Genomic DNA, 20,475 nt, shown 5'->3' with positions numbered 1-20,475 from the left:
CTGTGAATTAAGTTAGTACCTAATGTTGTTAAGAAATTAGCAAAATATTGGAAATTATCACATGGACCTTATACGTACCCACAATTTAAATCGAGATCCTTTAATCAAATATGATATATATTCCTTTACAAATTTAAAGGCACCAAACAAATTCTATATATCTACTTCTAGAGGGAACATTCATATATCCAAGGATGTGCGAAGAAATCTATAGAATAGTAAAATTATGCTTTTCAAGTATATCTAGATCAGATAAAACGATTAGGGTCTTATAGATCAAAAAGTGTAGCCATATCGGATTAATATTTGTATTTAATAAATTAAATTTCCTTGACATACAAAGAACAATCCAAGTACTCGGATTCCATCAAGTTAATCTTATAATTTTATAGTTAAAACTTACTTAATTTATCATTCCAAATTGAAATTTAAAAAAACATTAATGACTGATATATATGGGTTAAATGAACTGCTCAACCTCTATATAAAATAAAGTGAAAAATCCAACAGAATATTAGTGTAATTTTAAATTTTAATTTTTTAAACAATTTAAGTTGTATTTGTTATAAATTATAGATGTCATTTCCTCGGTGGATGCAGCTATCTAGAGACTCCTTTTAACAGGTGAGATTTCCTTATAGCTGGTAATGAACCGACACAACACGACATGCAATTGGGAGACTTTTTTTTAATTTTATTGACCAAACCAAACCAAAACCAATTTTCATTGCACATGCACAGCTTGTGTAGCAGCTAGCTAGTGGGATATGAATGGGAAACAAAGAAACTCATCAGTCATCGAGCCCTCACATATTGAATTAATTTTTAATATGGAAAAAACCAAGAAAACGTGAACAACAATAACAATAACAATAATGAATAGTGAAAGAAGGTGATGAGAAAGCAAAGCAATTGAATGAATTTGAGAGAGAGAGAGAGAGAGACAGAGAGAGAGAGTTAAAAAAGATAGAGAAGAAAAAGGGTACTGGTAATGGAATCCTTGTTTTGTGGGTGCAATGCCAAACAAGGAAATGTGAAAGCAGACCAGTGCTTCAATCAGAAGTCACTTTCAGCCAATTCAAGTACTACAACATCATGGGGTTTTTCTTGTCTTTTTCTGATGGGACTATTCCTCACCTTCCAAATATAGAAATAAAGCTATTCCTTCACTTGAATTCTCCACCTTTCTCTGCTGGTATAACACTCTTTTTCTCTGCTCTCTATACTATGCGTCTATGCCCTACTTCTTTCTTATATGTTCATGATCATCAACTTTGCTTTTGCGTTGCCCTCCACTCCAGGCAACCTAGCTATAATAATGGATTCCTTAGCTTCTTCTTTTTCTTCTTCTTCTTCTTCTTTTTTTTCTTTTTTTTTTTTCAAAAAAAGAAATTTTCTTTTGGGTTTTAGTGAAATATATTTGAGATTCTGATGCATCTTTCTTGAAGCTTACCAAACAACTTTTCATAGATCACAAGCACACACCCATTAAGACCTTGTATAGCTAGCTCTTGTGGTTCTGTTTATTAACCAATTTGGCCACAATCATTTTATCCTTTCTCAACCTCCATTTTGCTTCATATCGGGTAATTCAGATTTGACACATCCCTCCCTATCCATTACTCCATCTCATTTACTTTTTGGGACTTGTCTTTCCAGTCATGTAGTTTTTATTTTTATTACAAATAGACATTTTTTTTCTTTTTTCTTTTTTTTTTTTTTCTTTTTTGGTTACAATTGCATAGATGTTGCATATAGATATTACTGTTATAGCTAGATGGAATTATAAGTTTTTTTCTTAAAAAAAAAGGTAGAAAAATTCAACAAAATAATTAATTGAAACTATGGGTTGGGTATTGAGTGGTCATGATTCGAAATATATGAGTGACTGAAAATGATTTTTTGTTCGAAATGCGAGGCATTAAATATTTTCTTTATGATATATATGGCCAACTTAATTTCTTGTTTCATATCTTACATAACATGACAAAATAATATTGGAGTTAGACATCATGTAAAGCTTTGTTTGTTTGAATTAAATTGAAGACTTATTTTTATGTCGTTTTGGAGGTCTTGCTATACATATGTACGATATTAAAGATAAAGCTAGCACTCTAAAGTCGTTATACAATATGCTCGACAAAATAATATTGGAGTTAGACATCATGTAAAGCTTTGTTTGTTTGAATTAAATTGAAGACTTATTTTTATGTCGTTTTGGAGGTCTTGCTATACATATGTACGATATTAAAGATAAAGCTAGCACTCTAAAGTCGTTATACAATATGCTCTTAAAAGAGATATAGAAAACAATCATCAATATGCTCTTAAAAAGAGATATAGAAAACAATCATTGATTATATGTACTGTTAGTAAAACTAGCATGTATATTACAATTACAGTTTAAGCTATTGGGGAAAATTGTTAAATGTGTAGAGCTAATCTATGTTTATGTGGCATATGTTTGTCTTGTTGGATAGATTGATAATGGTTATTTGAATTTAAATTAAAAATCTAAATAAGATATGCTTGTTGGATAGATTGATAATGATTATTTGAATTTAAATTAAAAATCTAAATGAGATATGATAACTCGTAATTAGCACTTATTATATAAGTAACTCTTATATTATATGCTAAATATTATTATAGAACCTTCTAATTTGTTATCTTTTCAATATTATACGGAAAATATCAATACAACCTTTTCATATTTTATTTTTGTTTTAAGATAATATCATTTTTTAAAACTCTTACTAATAGAGTTAGAGTTTTTCCAATTTACCCCTCCTTTTTTTTTCTCTTTTTTTTTTGATTCCTAAAAACTTTTAAAAAAATTTATATAAAAAAAACACATATACATATATACACTTCTTATCAAATTACTAGATCTTCTAAATACTATGCTAAAATCTTCCCCTCCAGTTTATCAAAAAAAAAAAAAAAAAAAAAAAAGAAGCCATATATAATAATTATAATTGTCTCAACTACAACTTTAAGAGTTAAGCTTATCTACATTGAATATATTTAAAATTATTTTTTATTCTTAAAAGAAAAAAAAAAGTTAATTATTAGTTTAATCATATTTTTTTATTTATTAATTTTCATTCTCTTTTATTTTCAAGAATAAGTAAAAGAATTTTATTAAATAAAAGGTAAATAAGCCAAATTCCTGCTTCATTATTAAGAGTTTTAAAAAATTGTACCATATTGAAACAAAAGTAAGATGCAAAGGGATATTACTAATATTTTTCATAATAAGAATACTAATATTTTTCATTAATAAGAATGCAGTATTGAAAAAATAGCAAAATAAAGGAAACTATAGTAAAGTTTGCCCAATATCATAAGGTTAATATAATTCACTTACTTGACAATTATTATACATATATATATATATATATATACACACACTAACAATTACATCTAAGCTTATAAAGTATTATGCTATCATGTTTATGATATCTTTTATCAAAAAAAAAAAAAAAGTTTATGATATTTATGAATGTTCTACTTTATCCATTTTTATCATGGTAGAAAAAGAGAAAAATAGTACTCAATATCGATGCTTTTTTTTTTCTTTGATAAGTTGATTAATTGAAATAATTGTTATAACTCATAAAAACTAAGATATTTAATCGTAATCATTTTATTTAAGTGAAATTGGTCCTGAATTTTTACAATGTCAATAATATTCCTATAGAGATGCATACCATACTTAATACTGATGTTAAACTTGAAAGAGTATTTCACCAAAAAAAAAAAAAAATTTAGTCTAACAATATGAAAGGTAAATAATATTTTTAAAACTAAAAAAGGTCTAATTAAATGTTAACCTTGATATGTTAATCATATTAATTTATCACGGAAAATTATTATTCATTTAAACTAATCTAATTATATATGTGTGTGTGTATATATATATGTATAATTTTTTTTTCCCCCAATTTAATGTAATTTTTCTAGACTTCTAGTGGTTGTTGTTGATGACTTTTAAATGCAACCAATACAACAGCTACAGCAGCGTTCCAACCTGTCAATCGAACGATCCGCGTTCCATCCGCACCCGTTTCGCTTTTTATTATTATGATTATGAAACATATATATTTTTTTGTTTATTCAATCATAGTAAAATTAAGTAAATGACTTGTAAAACAAATCACTTTTGGCTAAAATCCACGGAGATTTTAAGGCAATCCACCAAGGTTTTAAATTTATTATTTTTGTGAAGCAATTCTAATTAGATTGTTCTTGGCTTTTAATTTATATTTTTCATATATTTTTAATTTATTCAATCATGGTAAAATTAAGTAAATGACTTGTAAAACAAATGATATTGTTTTTCTTTTTTTTATGAAAAATAATGATTAAAGTATAATTGGGTCGCTGCCTAAACAAACATATGTTTTACATAATTATTCTTTTTTCCTTTTACATTTTTTATTTTTATTTTCTGTAAAGTTATCCGTTGAGATTATTACTATTATTAATTTTTTGTTGCCAAAATCCATAAAGATTTTAATGTAATCCACCATTCATGTCTAATCGAGTGCAAATACCACCTAACCTTTCAAATATTGAAATATACGAGAGTGGAAAATGTTTAGACCTTTGGTTGTATATTCATTATTTTTGTGAAGCAGTACTTTTTAGGTTATTGTTGGCTTTTAATTTATATTTTTTGTATATTTTTTAATTGATCAAATATAGTAAAATTAAGTAAATGAGTTGTAAAACAAATCACATGAACCAATGACATAAACATTGTTTTTCTTTTTATGACAAATAATTATTAAAGTATAATTGGGTCTCTACCTAAAAAAATAAAAAAGTATGATAAATTAAAATGAATACTTATTGTTAGCTTTTAATTTATATTTTTCAAATATTTTTTAATTTATTCAATTATAGTAAAATTAAGTAAATGAATTGTAAAACAAATCATATGAATCAATGACATGAACATTGTTTTTCCTTCTATGAAAAACAATTATTAAAGTATAATTGGATCCCTGCCTAAAAAAACATAAAACTATGATAAATTAACATGAGTAAGTCTACCAACAATAGACAGTAATTCTAAAATTATGACATAAACATTGTTTTTTTGTTTATTTATTTATTTTTATCTTGTAATTCTTCTATAAATTTTTTTCTCTATTTTTTTTATTTATAATATTCTCTAATTCTTTTATATATTTATATAAGTCAATCAACAGTAGAGAGCAATTGTATTTTTACTATTTTGAATTTTTTATTGACTATAGAAATGAAAAGGAAGCTAGTTTATAATTTTTAAAAAATATGATACCTAAATATGATCATGCAAAAGAGGAAAGGTTTAAATTTAAACTTTAAAATAAACAATTCTGCTTCTTCTTTTTTGATTATTTTTTTCCCAAAAAGAACCACAGTGCCGTTCTTTCTAAACTTGATCTTTCTATAAAATTGGCTCTAGATTCTCTCTCTTCATCTAGGTGTTAATTTTAAGGTCTCTCTTTCTATAAACTGGTATCACAGCATTCCTACCCAAATGGCCTATTTTTCTCGCTCTAAGATTCCTCTCTATGTATCTCTCTGAATTCTCTCTCTTTCTACAAATTGGAACCCGCAACTTTATCTGCTATGCAACACAATGCAAAGATGGGATGGAATGGGAGTAGTTGCGGAACCCTAATAAACGCTGCAAGAATTCAAAGTCGGAGTTTTTCCTCAGTGCACACATGTGGCGGCAAGGGCACATGCGCATAAGAACAAGTCTGTAGCACCAACATGACATAGATAGGTTAGGAATATGAAAGAAGTACTAGCATATGTGTAGAGAATTTTTTTTTTTTTGGGTTTTATTTGAGTTTTTCTAATTTTTAAAGGAAATGATTTTTCTATTAACAAGGATTTTTTTGTCTTCTTATTTTTGAATTTTGAGTTCTTACAGCCTATTTTGAGGTTAAAAAAAAAAAAAGATAAATTGCAAGCAAAACAAAAAGTAAGTTTGTGCAAAAAAATAAAAATGAAAATTATGATCCTGCAAAAGTTTTAAACTAGAAGATATTCCATTGTAATTATCTTTTTTCAATATATAAATATATGTACATTAAACTTATTAGAATTAGGATTAAAAAATTATCATCGAGAATGAAATTTGAACTATAAATTTAAAAATGATGTATTCTCAATAATTATATCACTAGACCTTCAAAAATTAAAGAAATTCTACATGGTTCAAACTTGTTGGCAATAGCAAATAACTTCAATGATGGGTCCTGATTCTCAAGAAGAACCAAGTGCATGTTTGGTAATGTTTTTTTAGGAGGTAAAGACACTTTAATCATTCAAAAAATAAGCATTTGAAAATGCGTTTGAAAAAAAAAAAATGTTGAGTGTTTTTATGAGAATAGCCTAGTAGATATTTCCCCAAACAAAATGTATTTTATATTTTAATTAAATTTTTAATTGTCTAACTTTATTCCATTTCACCTTCAAAAGCATTTTTTATAATTTTTAATCAAACACCTAAGTTTTTCTTTATGAAATGCTAAAAATAAAAAGCGCTACTAAATAAAAGTACTTATGAAAAAGCACTTATAAATACATTATCAAAGAAATAAATATTATTGGAATCAATGATAGGTGCCTATCGAATTTGAAATCACCAGTGACATAACATCTCATGCCTTAGAAACGTAACAGTGGTAAATGTCTTATAAAAAAGAAGACAATATAATAATATAGCATAGAGAAAAGAACTATACAAACAAAAATGCCTTGGAAATATCCAATTGACATAACAATCTCATGCACCAATACCACCGAGTTTAAAGTCACCATCACAATTTTGTAGGTAGAGACCTAATTATACTTTAATCATTACTTTTGAAAATAATAATAATAATAATAATGTTTACGTCTTTGGTTCATGTGATTTGTTTTACAACTCATTTAATTAATTTTACAATAACTGAATAGATGAAAAAAATATGAAAAATGTAAATTAAAAGCCAACAACTTAATAAGTATTCATTTTAATTGTACATGTCATTGGTTTATGTGATTTGTTTTACAACTCATTTACTTAATTTTACTATAATTGAATATATTAAAAAATAATATGAAAATTATTAATTAAAAGCCAACAACAACCTAATAAGCATTGCTTCACAAAAATAATGCATATAAAACCAATGGTCTAAACATTTTCTAGTCTTGTATATTTAAATTTCAATTTTTGAAAAGTCAGGTGGTATTTGTATTTGGTTTTACGAAATGAATGCTGGATTGCATTAAAATCTCCATGGATTTTGGCCCAAAAAAAAAAAAATCAATTGCCTAATTTTAAGAAAATAATAGTAATAAAAAATAAAGAATAAAATAGAATAATTATATAAAAAAAGTGAAACTGGTCGGGCTGGAACATCAAATAGGCTGACTTGTCCGGCCCAAATTTGCATCCAAACGTATAATAACTATTATTTATTTTTAGGGACTAGATACATCTTCGCCAACAAGAACCGCTAGAAGTTATGAAAAATTACGTTAAATGCCATCAGCCATAAAAATGATAATATAAAATTAGATGGTTCAAATGAATACTAATTTTCCATCATAAATTAATATGATTAATATATATCAAGGTTAACATTTAATTAGGCCTCTTTAGTTTCAAATTTTTTATCTACTTTATTAATATTTACAAAATATTTTCATCAACCTCTCATATATATCATTACAGTCACACACTAGGGGCTTTTTTTTTTTTTTTTTTTTTGGTGAAACACTCTTTAAGTTTAACATCAATATTACAAGTTTGCATCTCTATAGGAGTATAATCAATATTTTAAAAACTAAGGAACAACCTTCTTCAAATAAAATGATTATGATTAAAGATCTTATTCTATTGTTTTTACTTTATAGGGTTAGATGTTGTCGTTGGTAGAGATATATATATATATTAACAATAATTCTCAAATAAGTGAATTAGATAGAGCTTATAATATGAGAAATATTATGTAGTAAATGCTAGTTAAAAGTTGCCATATTTCCTTTAGATTTTTAATTTAAATTCAATTCATAACTATCAATCTATTCAACGAAATAAATATGTGCCATATAAATATATATTGACTCTACATATTAAACAATTATGAAAAATGCATTCACATCCCCTCGGACGGCCTAAATGCACTTAACTATTTATATTATGGAAATGATAAATTTAGAGTGATCAAATTTTTTTATCAAAATTTTGATATTTATGATTTGACAACTTTTAAATGGTTTATCTATCCATGTATATAATACAATATCAATTTAATATCATTAAAAAACTATCACATAATTGATTATCAAACTATTGTTAAATTATTGATGAGGTAAATGAAACTTTTAAAACCAGGTAAAATTGAATTTGTGCAAAATAATATGAACCCTGATATAAAATAATATGAGAAAAATTATTATTCATTTGAATTATCCAATTTCATGTATATATGTGTGTGTGTGTATATATATATATATATTGGCGTTACCGTGTAGTTGTCCTAGACACCTAAAGGTTTTATCAAAGACGAAAAAGAAAAAGGAAAAATAAAATAAAATTCTAACGATCATTTTGGGTGTTTGTATTTAGTTCCAAAATTCGTTTAGTTTATAATAACTTAATGAAAGAGGACAAGCAAACAGGTCGTTGTAGTATAGTGGTGAGTATTCCCGCCTGTCACGCGGGTGACCCGGGTTCGATCCCCGGCAACGGCGTGTTGTTTTTTAAGAGTCGATTTTAATGCAACATGAGGGCCGGCCCCTTCATTCTATGCTCACTCCGTCCCGGGGCTGGCATTTTGGGAAGCCCGTTCCCACCGCCCTCACGGCCTGGCTGGCCTGCCTACGGTAATTTTTTATGCTTTATTTTTGTGAAGCAATACATTTTGTAATCCATTAAGATGTTTTTTTGGGTCAAAATCCAGGGAGATTTTAATGTCATCCACCACTCATGTTGTAAATTCGAATACAAAATACAATCTAACCTCAAATTTGCGCCCGATAAGTCAGCCTATGTGATATCCAGTCCCGATCCATTTCGTTTTCTATATAATTTTTTTTTTTTTTTCCATATACTCTTATATAATTATTCTTTTTGCCTTTATTATTTTTAATTCGTATTATTTTTTGAAAAGTAATCCATTGAGATTTTGTTTTTGCCAAAATCCATGGAAATTTTAATTCCATCCACCATTCATGTTTTAAAATCGAATACAAAATACCATCTAACCTCTGAAAAATTGAAATCTAGGAAGAAGGGAAAATGGTTAGCCCTTGAATTTTTTATGCATTATTTTTGTGAAGCAATACATACATAAGTCAGCTTATGTGATGTCCAACCCGACCCATTTTGCTTTTTATATAATTTTTTTCCATATACTTTTATATAATTATTCTTTTTTACTTTGTTATTTTTAATTAGTATTATTTTCTGAAAAGTAATCCATAAAGATTTTTTTGGCCAAAATCGATGGAGATTTTAATGCCATCCACCATTTATATGGTAGAATCGAATACAAAATAGCATCTAACCTTTGAAAATTTGAAATATAAGAAGAGAAGAAAATGGTTAGACCTTGAATTTTTTATGCATTATTTTTGGGTAGCAATGTGTATTGTTGTTGGCTTTTAATTTATATTATTCATATATAATATATATATATATATATATATTTTTTTTTTAAATTCATCCAATTGCAATAAAATTAAATAAACTAGTCATAAAAAAAATCACATCAAAACCAATCAAATAAACCTTGTTTTCCTTTTTATGATAAAATAATGATTAAAGTATAATTGGGTCTCGCTTTTAAAAAAAAAAACATAGAATTATGATAAATTAAAATGAATATCAATTTTGATGGTGACTTTAAATTTGGAGGTATTGTTGCATGAGGTTGTTATGCCAATTTGATATTTCTAAGGCATTGATACTCGTATAGTTCTTTGGTTAATATATTTGAATGTTTTCTTATACTATCTGATCTTCTATTATTACCTTTTTTTTTAAATGTATTCAATAGTGCTTTTTCAAAAGTAGTGATTTTTATTTTTAGCATTTTTGTAAAATAACATTTTATAAAGAAACAATTAGGTGTTTGGTTAAAAATCGTTAAAAAAATGCTCTTACAAGTGAAATGAACAATGTTAAACAATTAAAAATTTAATTAAAATATAAAACACATTTTGTTTAGAAAAACATCTACTAGGTTATTGTCATAAAAACATTAAACACTTTCTTTTTTTTTTGCTTTATTTTTTTTCACGTTGCCAAATGCTTATTTTGTGAAACAATTAAGTGTCTTTAGCTCTTAAAAATACATTACCAAACATGCACTTGGTTTTCCTTTAGAATCAGTACCTATCATTAATGATATCTACCATTGCCAACAAGTTTGAAGTTTATAGAATTTCTTTTATTCTCCTCCATTATATGTGAAAGTTTAGTCTAATAATATATATATAACTACTGCAAATACATTTTTATGTTGAGAGTTTAAACTTTAATTTGTATAAAATTTTCTCTTCCTATTTGTACTGAATTTAAAATTAACTAAAAAAAATAGAGTGGTAAATCGGATTTGCCAAAAAAGTATGAAATAGAAAGACCAAAAAAAAAAAAAAAAATAGTCTACTCTCACCTTTTCGGGAGCTTTATTATATTCCTTTAGTTCTTAATAATCTTCAACCAGATTATGTAATTCCAAGGGAAAAAAAAAGAAGAATATTAATTTTCACGTTTGATTTTTCATGATCAATTTCTAATTAATTTAGAAAATGTCATGGAATTTTTAAGCATATCAAGTCGTTGTAGTATAGTGGTGAGTATTCCCGCCTGTCACGCGGGTGACCCGGGTTCGATCCCCGGCAACGGCGTTTTTGTCATTTTTTACGAACAATTTTAAATTTTAATTTTTGTTAAACGTTGGGCCGGGTATATGGTAGTATATGTTATTGATTAGAATAAATATCCAACCCAGGCCCATATTTTGACACGATACAGTCGTTCTTCCTTCCATGCCACATTTTCTGCGACATTTGGAGGGAAACAGAAAACGCAAAATAAAAACATTTCTGATTTTCGTTCCCGCCACTGAATCTCTCTCTCTCTCTCTCTCTTTCTGCGATTCTGAAATCTTTGCAAGTTTGACGACAACTGGTTCCCTTTCGTTTTTTTTTTTCTTTTTTTTGATTCGAAATCCTGACGAAAATGCGCGAAGCCGAAGAAGAAAAGCCAGACGGTCTAGAAATCACCTCCATAGGTTCCCTCTACAGCGGTACTTGGGATAAGAAGTACTGGAGCTCCTCTAGGGTTCGATTTTCCCTTTTTTTAATCGAAAATGAATATTGACTGAATTTTCCTAACAATTGATTTTACACTGGAAATTGACTGAATTTTCGGTGGTTTTTGTAGGGGAAAGATCGGTATCCATATCCAGTAGGGTATCAAGCTGTTCGAGCCCATAATGGTGGTACATATAAGATGGAAATTCAGGAAGGTCTTAAAGGACCTTTGTTTTTGGTCTGTATTGTTCTCCCAGTTCCTGTTGATTTTGTATTTAATATGACAAATCGATTTGTAATTGCAACATGATTTAAGCAAACATGATTTAAGCAGATGAGTATGGCGGATTTCGGTTTTGCAGGTTTCCTCCGCTGATGGACATTCATGTTCTGGACAAACTCCTGATATTGCGTGGGATAAATTTCAGAAGAAATTTGGTCCCGGGGTGAAGATTTGGCATGGGAAGAGATTTTCCTGCAGAATAGATGGTGTGGAGGTAATTTCTATGTAGTGCTGTGAGACATGGTCAGGTCTCCCCAAATCACCATTAATAATTGATGTTGCTAGTTGCACAAAACAGCTACGAGTACATTTTCGTATTAATAGTTTATAACAAATGATTTACACATATGAACATGCCTTTTCATTGAACTTTTTACTTTTATTTTGTTTAGTAGTTGTTTTGATTGCTTTTTCGCCCTGATGTCCTACTAAACAAGTAATGTTGGGTGCGTTATGGGTTGGCTTGTGATCTTTGAACTCGGTTAAATTGGTAAATTGTAAGCGTGGGAAGGGGTTTGGAGTTGGGACTAGGGGTTTCTTGTTTCCAATGTTTCTAAAAATTTGACCAGCTACAATTGGAACAGTTTAAGCAATTGAATAATGTTTTTCTTTGTGTGTTGCTATTGGCAATTTCAATGGTTCTATGCTTCTGCTCTGTCGTTATATATATGTATTACTTGTTCTCGTTACAAGTATTCAGCATGGTTTGAAATATTTTTTCTGCTAAACCATGCTATTTTGTCCTTTCCCTAACCATTATTTCTGATTATTTCAATTCTCTCCTTTTGTCTTTCATATGCAGTTTTTCGGGTTCAAAAATCCATTTGTCCAGAGATTACTTAGAGAATTGGTGGCAAATGTTAATGGAACTGCAGAGCGGAATTTATGTAGCTTGAGCAATTTGGATTCTAAAGCAGATAATGATAGCCGTTGCCCTGATACATGTACATATCCTGACTTACTGCCATACTTGGTAAGACCACATACTACTGGTAAGAGAAGTAGGAGACGGGAAATCATAAATGAAAAGTCAGTCAGTGGGGAAAATATAAAAAAGCCCAGACCTCAAGATCTCACATGTGTTGCTAAGGCTTCAAATTCAATAAGGAATCTGAGAAATCATACCGTTGCAAATTCTTCTCTTACCGTTCTGAACAAAGACAGTGGTATTGGTATGCATCCAGCATCATTGCCGCTGTCAGTGGATTTAATTCCTGTTCAAGAAGAAAAGAGTCATGTTTCAGAAGATGGCTTGCAATTGAAATCTGTTGATATGTCCAATCATCTCAGAGAGCTTACAGCCCCTCCACAGGAAGCAAGGATGCATATGGGTTTGGAAAATTGTAAATCCACTGGAGTAGCCAGCAGCTCACCTATGGAGGAAAAAACTGTGAGCACATCTCCCCTGCTTCCTTTTTACTGCCAAAAGTGGACTTTTCTATGCTTGTTCAAAAAAATTGATTTGTTGTAATTGGCTAGTTAATTTGTGTCACTGTTCTGTAGTCAACTTGTATAGCATGAGAAACATTCTTGATGTTCCACAGCCACATAGTTTTCAAGATACTGAAGCGGGAGAGTTAGCTTTTCCAATGGCACGGGAAATAAAAAATGGAGACACTACAAGATCAAAAGATTGTCAAGGTATAAATGATATTGATCTTTATTCGTTTGATACCTTAAATCTTATGCAAGGGATTTTGGTAATACTCTCTACTTCCCTTGTAACTTCCCACCAAGCTCTTGCCATCCACTTCTAGTAATGTATCACCTGCCTCTTCATCTTTCAGTAACTGATACTAAGTAAATGCAGATAATGGTTCTAATTCTTCTCCAACCAGCTGGGACAAAGAAACTTGTGTGAAAGAAGAGTTAATTGCAGTAGACATGGTCATTTCTGAAGGTTTGATAGCTGACTCCCACCTGGAAGAAGTTGGCACATCGAATTCAAGTGGAAGTCAGGAAAAGAATGACTTTGATTCAGTTGGTCAAGAAATGATGACATTTCTACTTCCACAAGCAATTCCACTACTCAAGAAGGCGTCGAGGAAGAAGAAGCCTTCTGTTAGCCCTTCTGAAGATTTTCCATGTAGGATGTTTCCTCAGAAGGACAACAATGGAACTGATGTTCCATCTAAGGGTGCTGTTTCCCTAAAAGCTGTTCTTTCTGATTTTCTATTCTTTAATTTCTTTTATTTTTATTTTTATTTTTTCCCCCCTTGATAATGCATTTGAGTGTGTGGATTTTCTTAAGCATAGTTTGAATCTTTTCTTCTACATGGATAATGATTTTCTTTATCATAATTGCAGCTTTCTTGCCTGAGAATGAAAATGTGGAACAAAAGGAGAGGATTGATATTCAGAGCCTTGATCTTGGTTCAGTTGCTCCGAACAATTGTGCTGTTCATAACAATGTAGTGAACCATCATTATGCTGAAGATACATTCAACCATACATTTCCCTCTGATAATGCTGAAGAGAGTGCTTGTTTAAATAAGGAAACATGTTCTCACAACACTCATGGAGTGTCTGGCAGTGTTGATGAGCATAATGAGTCAATAGATTGTCGTCTTGAGACCAGTGGAAGCAAAAATGTGTTCTGCTGTGATGAAGTATGCATGGATTCAAATGGAGTTCATCAGGAGGGTGATGTATATATATCCAAGTCTCCTCCAACATGCGCTTCTTCCCAAAAAAGAGATTTTGTTGAAGAAGTCAGGGATGCTTGTGTGAATATGCATGAAAATTCAGATGTTGTAAGAATGCCTCATGAGATAAACCTCAAGACTGCACCTGATAAAACCGAAGGTAATGCATCAACCCAACTCAATCATGTAAGTTGTGTGTTAATTTTTTCACTACTGTGAAAATGTGGGAAGTTGATCTGCTCAATTTCAGTTAAATCCATGAGGTTAGTTACCAGTGTATGCAAAACTTTAGGAGCTACTTAATATATAATGAGCAAAATCTATTTCTCATTTTCAGTATATCTACCATTTAGGCGTCTTAAATGCATACGATTTGTTTTTTTCCCTTCAAAACCCAAATATCGTAATTCTATATGACATTTTAAGTAACCAAATATTAGTTGTATTTTTACAGCTGTGGCAGATGATTGTGGTCGAAGAGGAATGTTGAGCTCAAATATATCAAGAAAAGAAACTTTTGAGAAAGTGGATGCAGAAACTGGAAATATGTCCTTGACTCCAGTCCCAAAGTTGGTATATTCTAGAAGAAAAGATCAACATCAATCGATATCTCGAATGAAAGAAAAATACAATGGTCCACTCTCAGAGAGTATTATATGCAGAAGTTTTGGAGATAGCAGTGTCAATGAAAACAATCCTGCCACAGGAGCTTTGCTTGCCTCGGGGAATCTGCAAATGGGCCCATCTGGTGACAAATCATATAAGAAAGATCTATTAAATGGTGAACCACTCTCAGAAAATATTATATGCAGAAGTTTTGGGGAGAGCACTGTCAATGAAAACTATCCTGCCATAGAAACTTTGCTTGCCTCTGGGACTCTGAAAATGGGCCCATCTGTTGACAAATCACATAAGAATGATCTATTAAATGATGAACCCCAGCTTAGTGGGCCATTGGTGGGTTTGCATAGAGATAATCCTGCTACGGATTCTGATATTCAACTAAACTGTATGGTTTCTGCTCAGGCACAAGATCAGTTTGTTTCACATTTTAAAAGATCTCAAGCCCATTTTGACAAGAAGGTGGTTGGACATAGGAACCTTGTAATGTCATACAGTTCTATATCAGCTCAGAAACAGGGGACACATTTTAAGGGTTCTCAATCTCTTGCCAAGGATGTTCCATATAGTTTAGGCTTAAAGGCTAAGAAAATGGAGATTAAAAACGAGCTATCGAGCATCTTTGAGCTTGTGGGATGCTATCTCCACCCATTTCCTGTTTTGTCAATATTGTTGGGTTCAAGGGACAGTGAAATCCACATTTGTGTTTTATGTGGACTTCTAGTTGACAAGGAAAGGAACCTGTTTATCTACAAGATAGAAACTAAAGAACAGATGGTTGGTTTTCCATCTTTTGTTGGGCACACAATACTAACATTACCAGTTTTGAAAGATTACTTTGGTAGAGAAGTAAGTTTTCATGCAGGTAAAGGTTATAAGCTTCTTTTTCGTATTCTCAAATAGCTAACAATATTTGTGATACACTTTGGCAGATTGCTCTGGATAGATCAGGTTTGCAATTCACTCCAGATGGGCAGTGCCTTGTTTTGCTTGACTGCATCAAAACGCCTTTTTGCAGGTTGATTATTTCTGCAGATTCTGATTATACAAAATAAATACATTAAACAATTAGTAATAACTGTCTCTACAACTTCTCAGGCAAGGAAGAACTACTTGCTTGTGCTCAGAATGTGCATTAAACTTCTCTGAAGAGAATGCAGTAAAGATTGTAAATGTAAAAGTTGGATATGTTTCAATAGTCACAAAATTGAGAACGGTTGACCGGTTAAATTGCCTATTGGTTTGTGAACCTGACCATCTTGTTGCTGTTGGAGACAGTGGGAGATTACATCTTTGGGTTATGAATTCAGCATGGAGGTGAGTTATTGATAAATTGCCTATTGAGTTCCGCCTTCTAATTTTATAACCATATGATTACCTTTTTGTGGCAATGTCTTACTGCATTAGGCTTCTTCTCGTGGCAGTAAACTTCTTGTTCTGTTAAACCAATGACTGCTATCTATCTTGTTGTTCTAATAAAGTTGTACCACTTGGCCCTTGACCATTTTGTCTAAAATAACTGTTAACCCATTAGGCCATCAGCGACATATCATGCTTCACAGTTCTACTGTTTTCTGCAGCAGACTCTGTAAGAAATTGCTATCAATGTGAACGAACCGTTGTTCAGGGAAATTATGAACCTTTCCTATTAATTTATGAGTGTGTGCTGACTAGAATTTCATTTTTTTTTCTTTTTCTCTTTCTTTTTGGTAACACACTCTTATTATGTCATCTGGTGTCTCCAGAGATTCTTTACACCATTTCATTCACATTTGTTAACTTTGATATTCATATGGATTTACTGTTTGCAGTGCAGAGACGGACAAAACTATTCTACCAGCTAACAATTGCATATCCCCTGGCATAGTGGAGTTGAAGAGAATTCCAAAGTGTGATCATCTTGTTGTTGGCCATAATGGTTTTGGTGAATTTAGTTTATGGTATGTGTTTTTCCACTATCACTGAGGTCAATGTGTTATAACTGATCTATTCCATCAAATGAAATAAGCAATGGTTGTAAATTATGTATCTAGATATTTATCAGCATTGTGGAAACATAATAAACAGATGTACCATAAATCTATAGGCATACAATGTGTGTACTCATGGGTTTGATAATTACTGTATTGTGTGGTCTGAAGGTCTTCTTTAATAATGATCTATGAAATATAACAATTTATGTTTACTAGATCAGAAAAAAGAGCATAACCAACATATATTTAACAGAACTTTCACAGCATAAGTTGTCTTCCAATAGTCTCAAAGATATCTTGATTTTGTCATTAGTCTTCTATGATGGAGACTGGAGAAGAACCCACATCTGATATACTTGCAGAAAAATCCATAAATTTAAAAAAGGGTTCTTCCTGATATACTTGCCTAAAAGTCCGTAAATTTAAAAAAGGTTTGGATAGAAGAATATGAGGTGTTGTTCGTTATATGGATTGAAGAATATCAAGTGTTGTTTCTTGTATAGTTTGATAAGTATCTGACAAGCATCAAATTTTACTTCCTTCAGGGACATTTCAAAACGAATTCTTGTTTCAAGGTTCTCTGCATCAAGCACTTCTATTTGTGAATTCTTTCCGGTTGGTTTGTTTAGTTGGCAAATGAAAGGCCATTTCAGTGAGTCTAGTGTAGAAGAAAATGTCAGTAGAATGATGGCTGCAACAAATATGTGGTTCTCAGAGCAGAACAAGAATCCTTCCTTACTCCCAATAGAAGGGGAGGATATTGCTGTCTGGCTTCTTGTCTCAGTCATATCTGATTTTGATACTCAACATGGTTATATATCAGAAGATAGTCAAACGAATTCCGTAGGATGCTGGAGGCTTGCCCTACTGGTGAATAATGTGGTGATATTAGGAACTACATTGGATCCAAGGTGCTATGAATTGTTATTTACAAACCTTGGCATTGAATTATTTAATACATTGTTGAGTTAAAGTGTTAAGTGGAATAATTCCATTTTCAGTCTACTAGGGTTGTGATCAACTTACTATAAATAGAAGTGTTGCAATTAACTCCGTTGCTGTAGCAGACTAGAAATGAGATTATTACGTGAAACATGCAACATAAGTATTAATTTGTGTTTTAGGAATGGCATCTCTCCATTTTGATTTGTAATGTTTACATGATGATACTTTGTGAAATAAGGCTTATGGCATGTGCTAGAAATAATTATAATTTCCTTGAGCATTCAACTGGCCTTGATTTTATAGCTTATCGTCTATCAGTCTGGAGCTCAATATACTAACAGAAAATCAATATAAAAATTCAAGACTGATATACTAATCAGTCTGGAATTTTTGTTTTTCTGGAATCTAATTTGGAGTATTGCCTCTGGTAGAGATGAAAATATAATATCTTGTATTGTAACTGACATTAAGAACATAGATTTCCCTTTTCCATTGTCTCAGATACTAAGATTTAGCTGTAGTTGTTGTAGAAGTGACTTTTTGCAGCTTTGCTTTTCTGTGCAGGGCTGCTGCCGTTGGGGCATCTGCTGGTCACGGTATTATTGGTACATATGAGGGACTTGTGTATATGTGGGACATGTCTACGGGAGCTAAACTTGCCACTATGCATCATTTCAAAGGTAAGCATCGACTATTGCCACTAAGGTTTCCATTGATATAAATTTTCTTGCTGTCTATTGCATAGTATACGAAAAATTAGTCTCATAGTGTATATATATATATATATATATCTTCTTAACTGTTTTCTGCTCATAACCAGCCTGAAATATTAGAACTGCACTCTTTAACCTCTGAATCTGCATATTTCACGTGCCACAATTTCTATAGATGTATTTGAGATGGAAAAGCACCCTCAAGGTCCCTGGTAGATATCATTTTGCAATTTTCTGATACAGTAGTGTTAGCACCAAGTTGTTTACAAACTTGTTCATCAAGTGATGTGGCAATGGTGACATGTTAGAACTTTATTGGTTGAAAAATTATATATGGCATAAACATGGATAAGTGAACTCTTAAAAAATGAAACTAAATATAAGACAATGACATTTCATTCGGCCACATCAGTTGGTAAACAAATCGGTTCGCCTAGCGTTATTGTTTTGATATCATATCCACTGTGAAATGATTCATCGAGACAATTTAGTCACAACTTGGCAGAAGAAAATCTCTGGAAGTTTATATCAAATAGTAGCTTGACAAACTTGAGTATACTTTACTGGAACTTAGAAGAGTGCAAGGGCTCATGGTTTTTGAACATGCACTTTTGGCAAACTCAATTTACTCAAAATCACTTTTATCGTTATTATGACATGCTGCAATTTGCAGAACAATTATGAAGTGATGCTAGAAGCACTTGTTGTGTTTTTTGAAACTATGTTCATGTCTTTCATTTTGGCTTATTCAGCATCGAATTCCACGTTGTCATGTTCAAGTTATGGCCAAAATTTTGCTGCTGATTTTTGTACTCTTTTTCCTGTTTTTTGTTTTTGGCTCTTTTTTTTTTTTTTTTTTTTCTTCTTTTTTGTGTGGTCAGGTGGCAGTGTGTCATGTATTGCTACTGATGATTTAAGATCAGGTGCTGTGGCTGTAGCTGGTGGTGATTGTCAGTTGCTGGTTTATCAACACTCGCAAAAAAAGTAATGCGAAATAAAAGGAAACAAGTAACCCTTCTTTCATGCCTTCAGTCTTTGATTGCCATATAAGATACTGACATGATCGATACGCATTATACTAATGTATAGGTTACAAAATTTGACATTCAGCTTGGTAAAAGGTGTATAATTCTTCATAAGTTCTTTTTTTCCCAACTTGTGTATAACAATAAATTTAATGTTTTAATTGATTAAGCATGGATTAAATTCTTTCCATGGTTAAAGTGAAATCATTTATTTCAATTCTTTTGTTTACGATTTTTTAAAATTTCTAATCAATATTGTGTTTATGTGTAAATAATTAATAAATATATATATATATACATTTTTTCTGGGTGAAACATCCATATATACACATACATCATATAGCATTTTAACAAAGAAAATGCATTTACTACACCGTTTATTTTGGAGAATAGGAGACTGAAAACGTGGTCGTAGTGCGACCATCTCATGGATTGGATGTTCTTGGGAAGGAGAAAAAAAGAAATATATATATATATATATATATATATATAGAGGACGAAATCATAGGCAAATTATGCGTTACCAGAAGAGAAAATCGAGTCTAAGTGGTTTAATTTTGTGTTTTATTTTATTTTACTTTTTTCTTTTATTTTTATTTTTATTTTTTTAATTTGGGGAGGGGATTTTGGTATCAGATTGGTAAATTGCGATCTGGATTGTTCAAGAGAACGAGCCAAGTGGTATATGATCTGTCCCGTACAAGAGAAAAATAGATAAATAGATTTCAGAAATTGCCTTTTATTATAAAATAGATGGTATGGTAAATGAGAATTTCTCCCACTTCTCTTGAGTTCCACCTATTAAGTCCCTCGAGAATTCAATTTTATTCCAATAACGAAGCAAAAAGTTAAAATCAATTCAAATTCAACTGAAAATTTATTTGAATCATTCCACAATAAATTCCCATTACCAAGCATAAAGTCAAAATCAATTCAAATTCAACTGAAATT

At 30.7% G+C, this 20,475-nt stretch overlaps 1 protein-coding gene and 2 non-coding genes across 7 annotated transcripts; all 3 read left to right on the top strand.

The window, feature by feature from the left end:
* The first annotated feature begins 8,679 nt into the window (after positions 1 to 8,679).
* TRNAD-GUC (transfer RNA aspartic acid (anticodon GUC)) lies at positions 8,680 to 8,751 on the top strand. Its single transcript has one exon. It is a non-coding gene; the product is annotated as a tRNA-Asp (tRNA).
* Positions 8,752 to 10,839: 2,088 nt separating this feature from the next.
* On the top strand, positions 10,840 to 10,911 carry TRNAD-GUC (transfer RNA aspartic acid (anticodon GUC)). The gene has a single exon. It is a non-coding gene; the product is annotated as a tRNA-Asp (tRNA).
* A 149-nt stretch (positions 10,912 to 11,060) lies between these two features.
* On the top strand, positions 11,061 to 19,728 carry LOC107429040 (uncharacterized). 5 transcript variants are annotated; one of them, XM_048463081.2, is made up of 14 exons: positions 11,062 to 11,328; positions 11,450 to 11,557; positions 11,682 to 11,816; positions 12,405 to 12,992; positions 13,147 to 13,243; positions 13,413 to 13,739; positions 13,910 to 14,407; positions 14,702 to 15,717; positions 15,801 to 15,886; positions 15,967 to 16,185; positions 16,680 to 16,808; positions 17,387 to 17,752; positions 18,351 to 18,466; positions 19,381 to 19,728. In XM_048463081.2, exons 2-14 carry the CDS (start codon positions 11,519 to 11,521, stop codon positions 19,485 to 19,487), a joined length of 3,723 nt encoding a protein of 1,240 aa, XP_048319038.1. In that variant the 5' UTR covers positions 11,062 to 11,328; positions 11,450 to 11,518; the 3' UTR covers positions 19,488 to 19,728. The 5 variants fall into 5 exon arrangements, with proteins under 5 accessions (XP_060669720.1, XP_048319038.1, XP_048319036.1 ...); XM_048463079.2 differs by having other exon boundaries at positions 11,062 to 11,347; positions 13,413 to 13,688; XM_048463080.2 differs by having other exon boundaries at positions 11,062 to 11,347; positions 14,702 to 15,645.
* Positions 19,729 to 20,475: the final 747 nt, after the last annotated feature.

This window comes from Ziziphus jujuba, chromosome 12, assembly GCF_031755915.1.
Source record: "Ziziphus jujuba cultivar Dongzao chromosome 12, ASM3175591v1".
Classification (NCBI taxonomy): domain Eukaryota; kingdom Viridiplantae; phylum Streptophyta; class Magnoliopsida; order Rosales; family Rhamnaceae; genus Ziziphus; species Ziziphus jujuba.
Note: the sequence above shows the minus strand (reverse complement) of the source record. Positions and strands in the feature narration are given on the sequence as shown.

Coding starts and splice junctions, on each gene's coding strand:
- LOC107429040 (XM_048463078.2), top strand. CDS start 11,246: ATGCGCGAAGCCGAAGAAGAAAAGCCAGACGGTCTAGAAATCACCTCC. Junction 12,993..13,146: donor CACCTATGGAGGAAAAAACT/GTGAGCACATCT, acceptor GATGTTCCACAG/CCACATAGTTTTCAAGATAC. Junction 14,408..14,701: donor TGCACCTGATAAAACCGAAG/GTAATGCATCAA, acceptor GTATTTTTACAG/CTGTGGCAGATGATTGTGGT.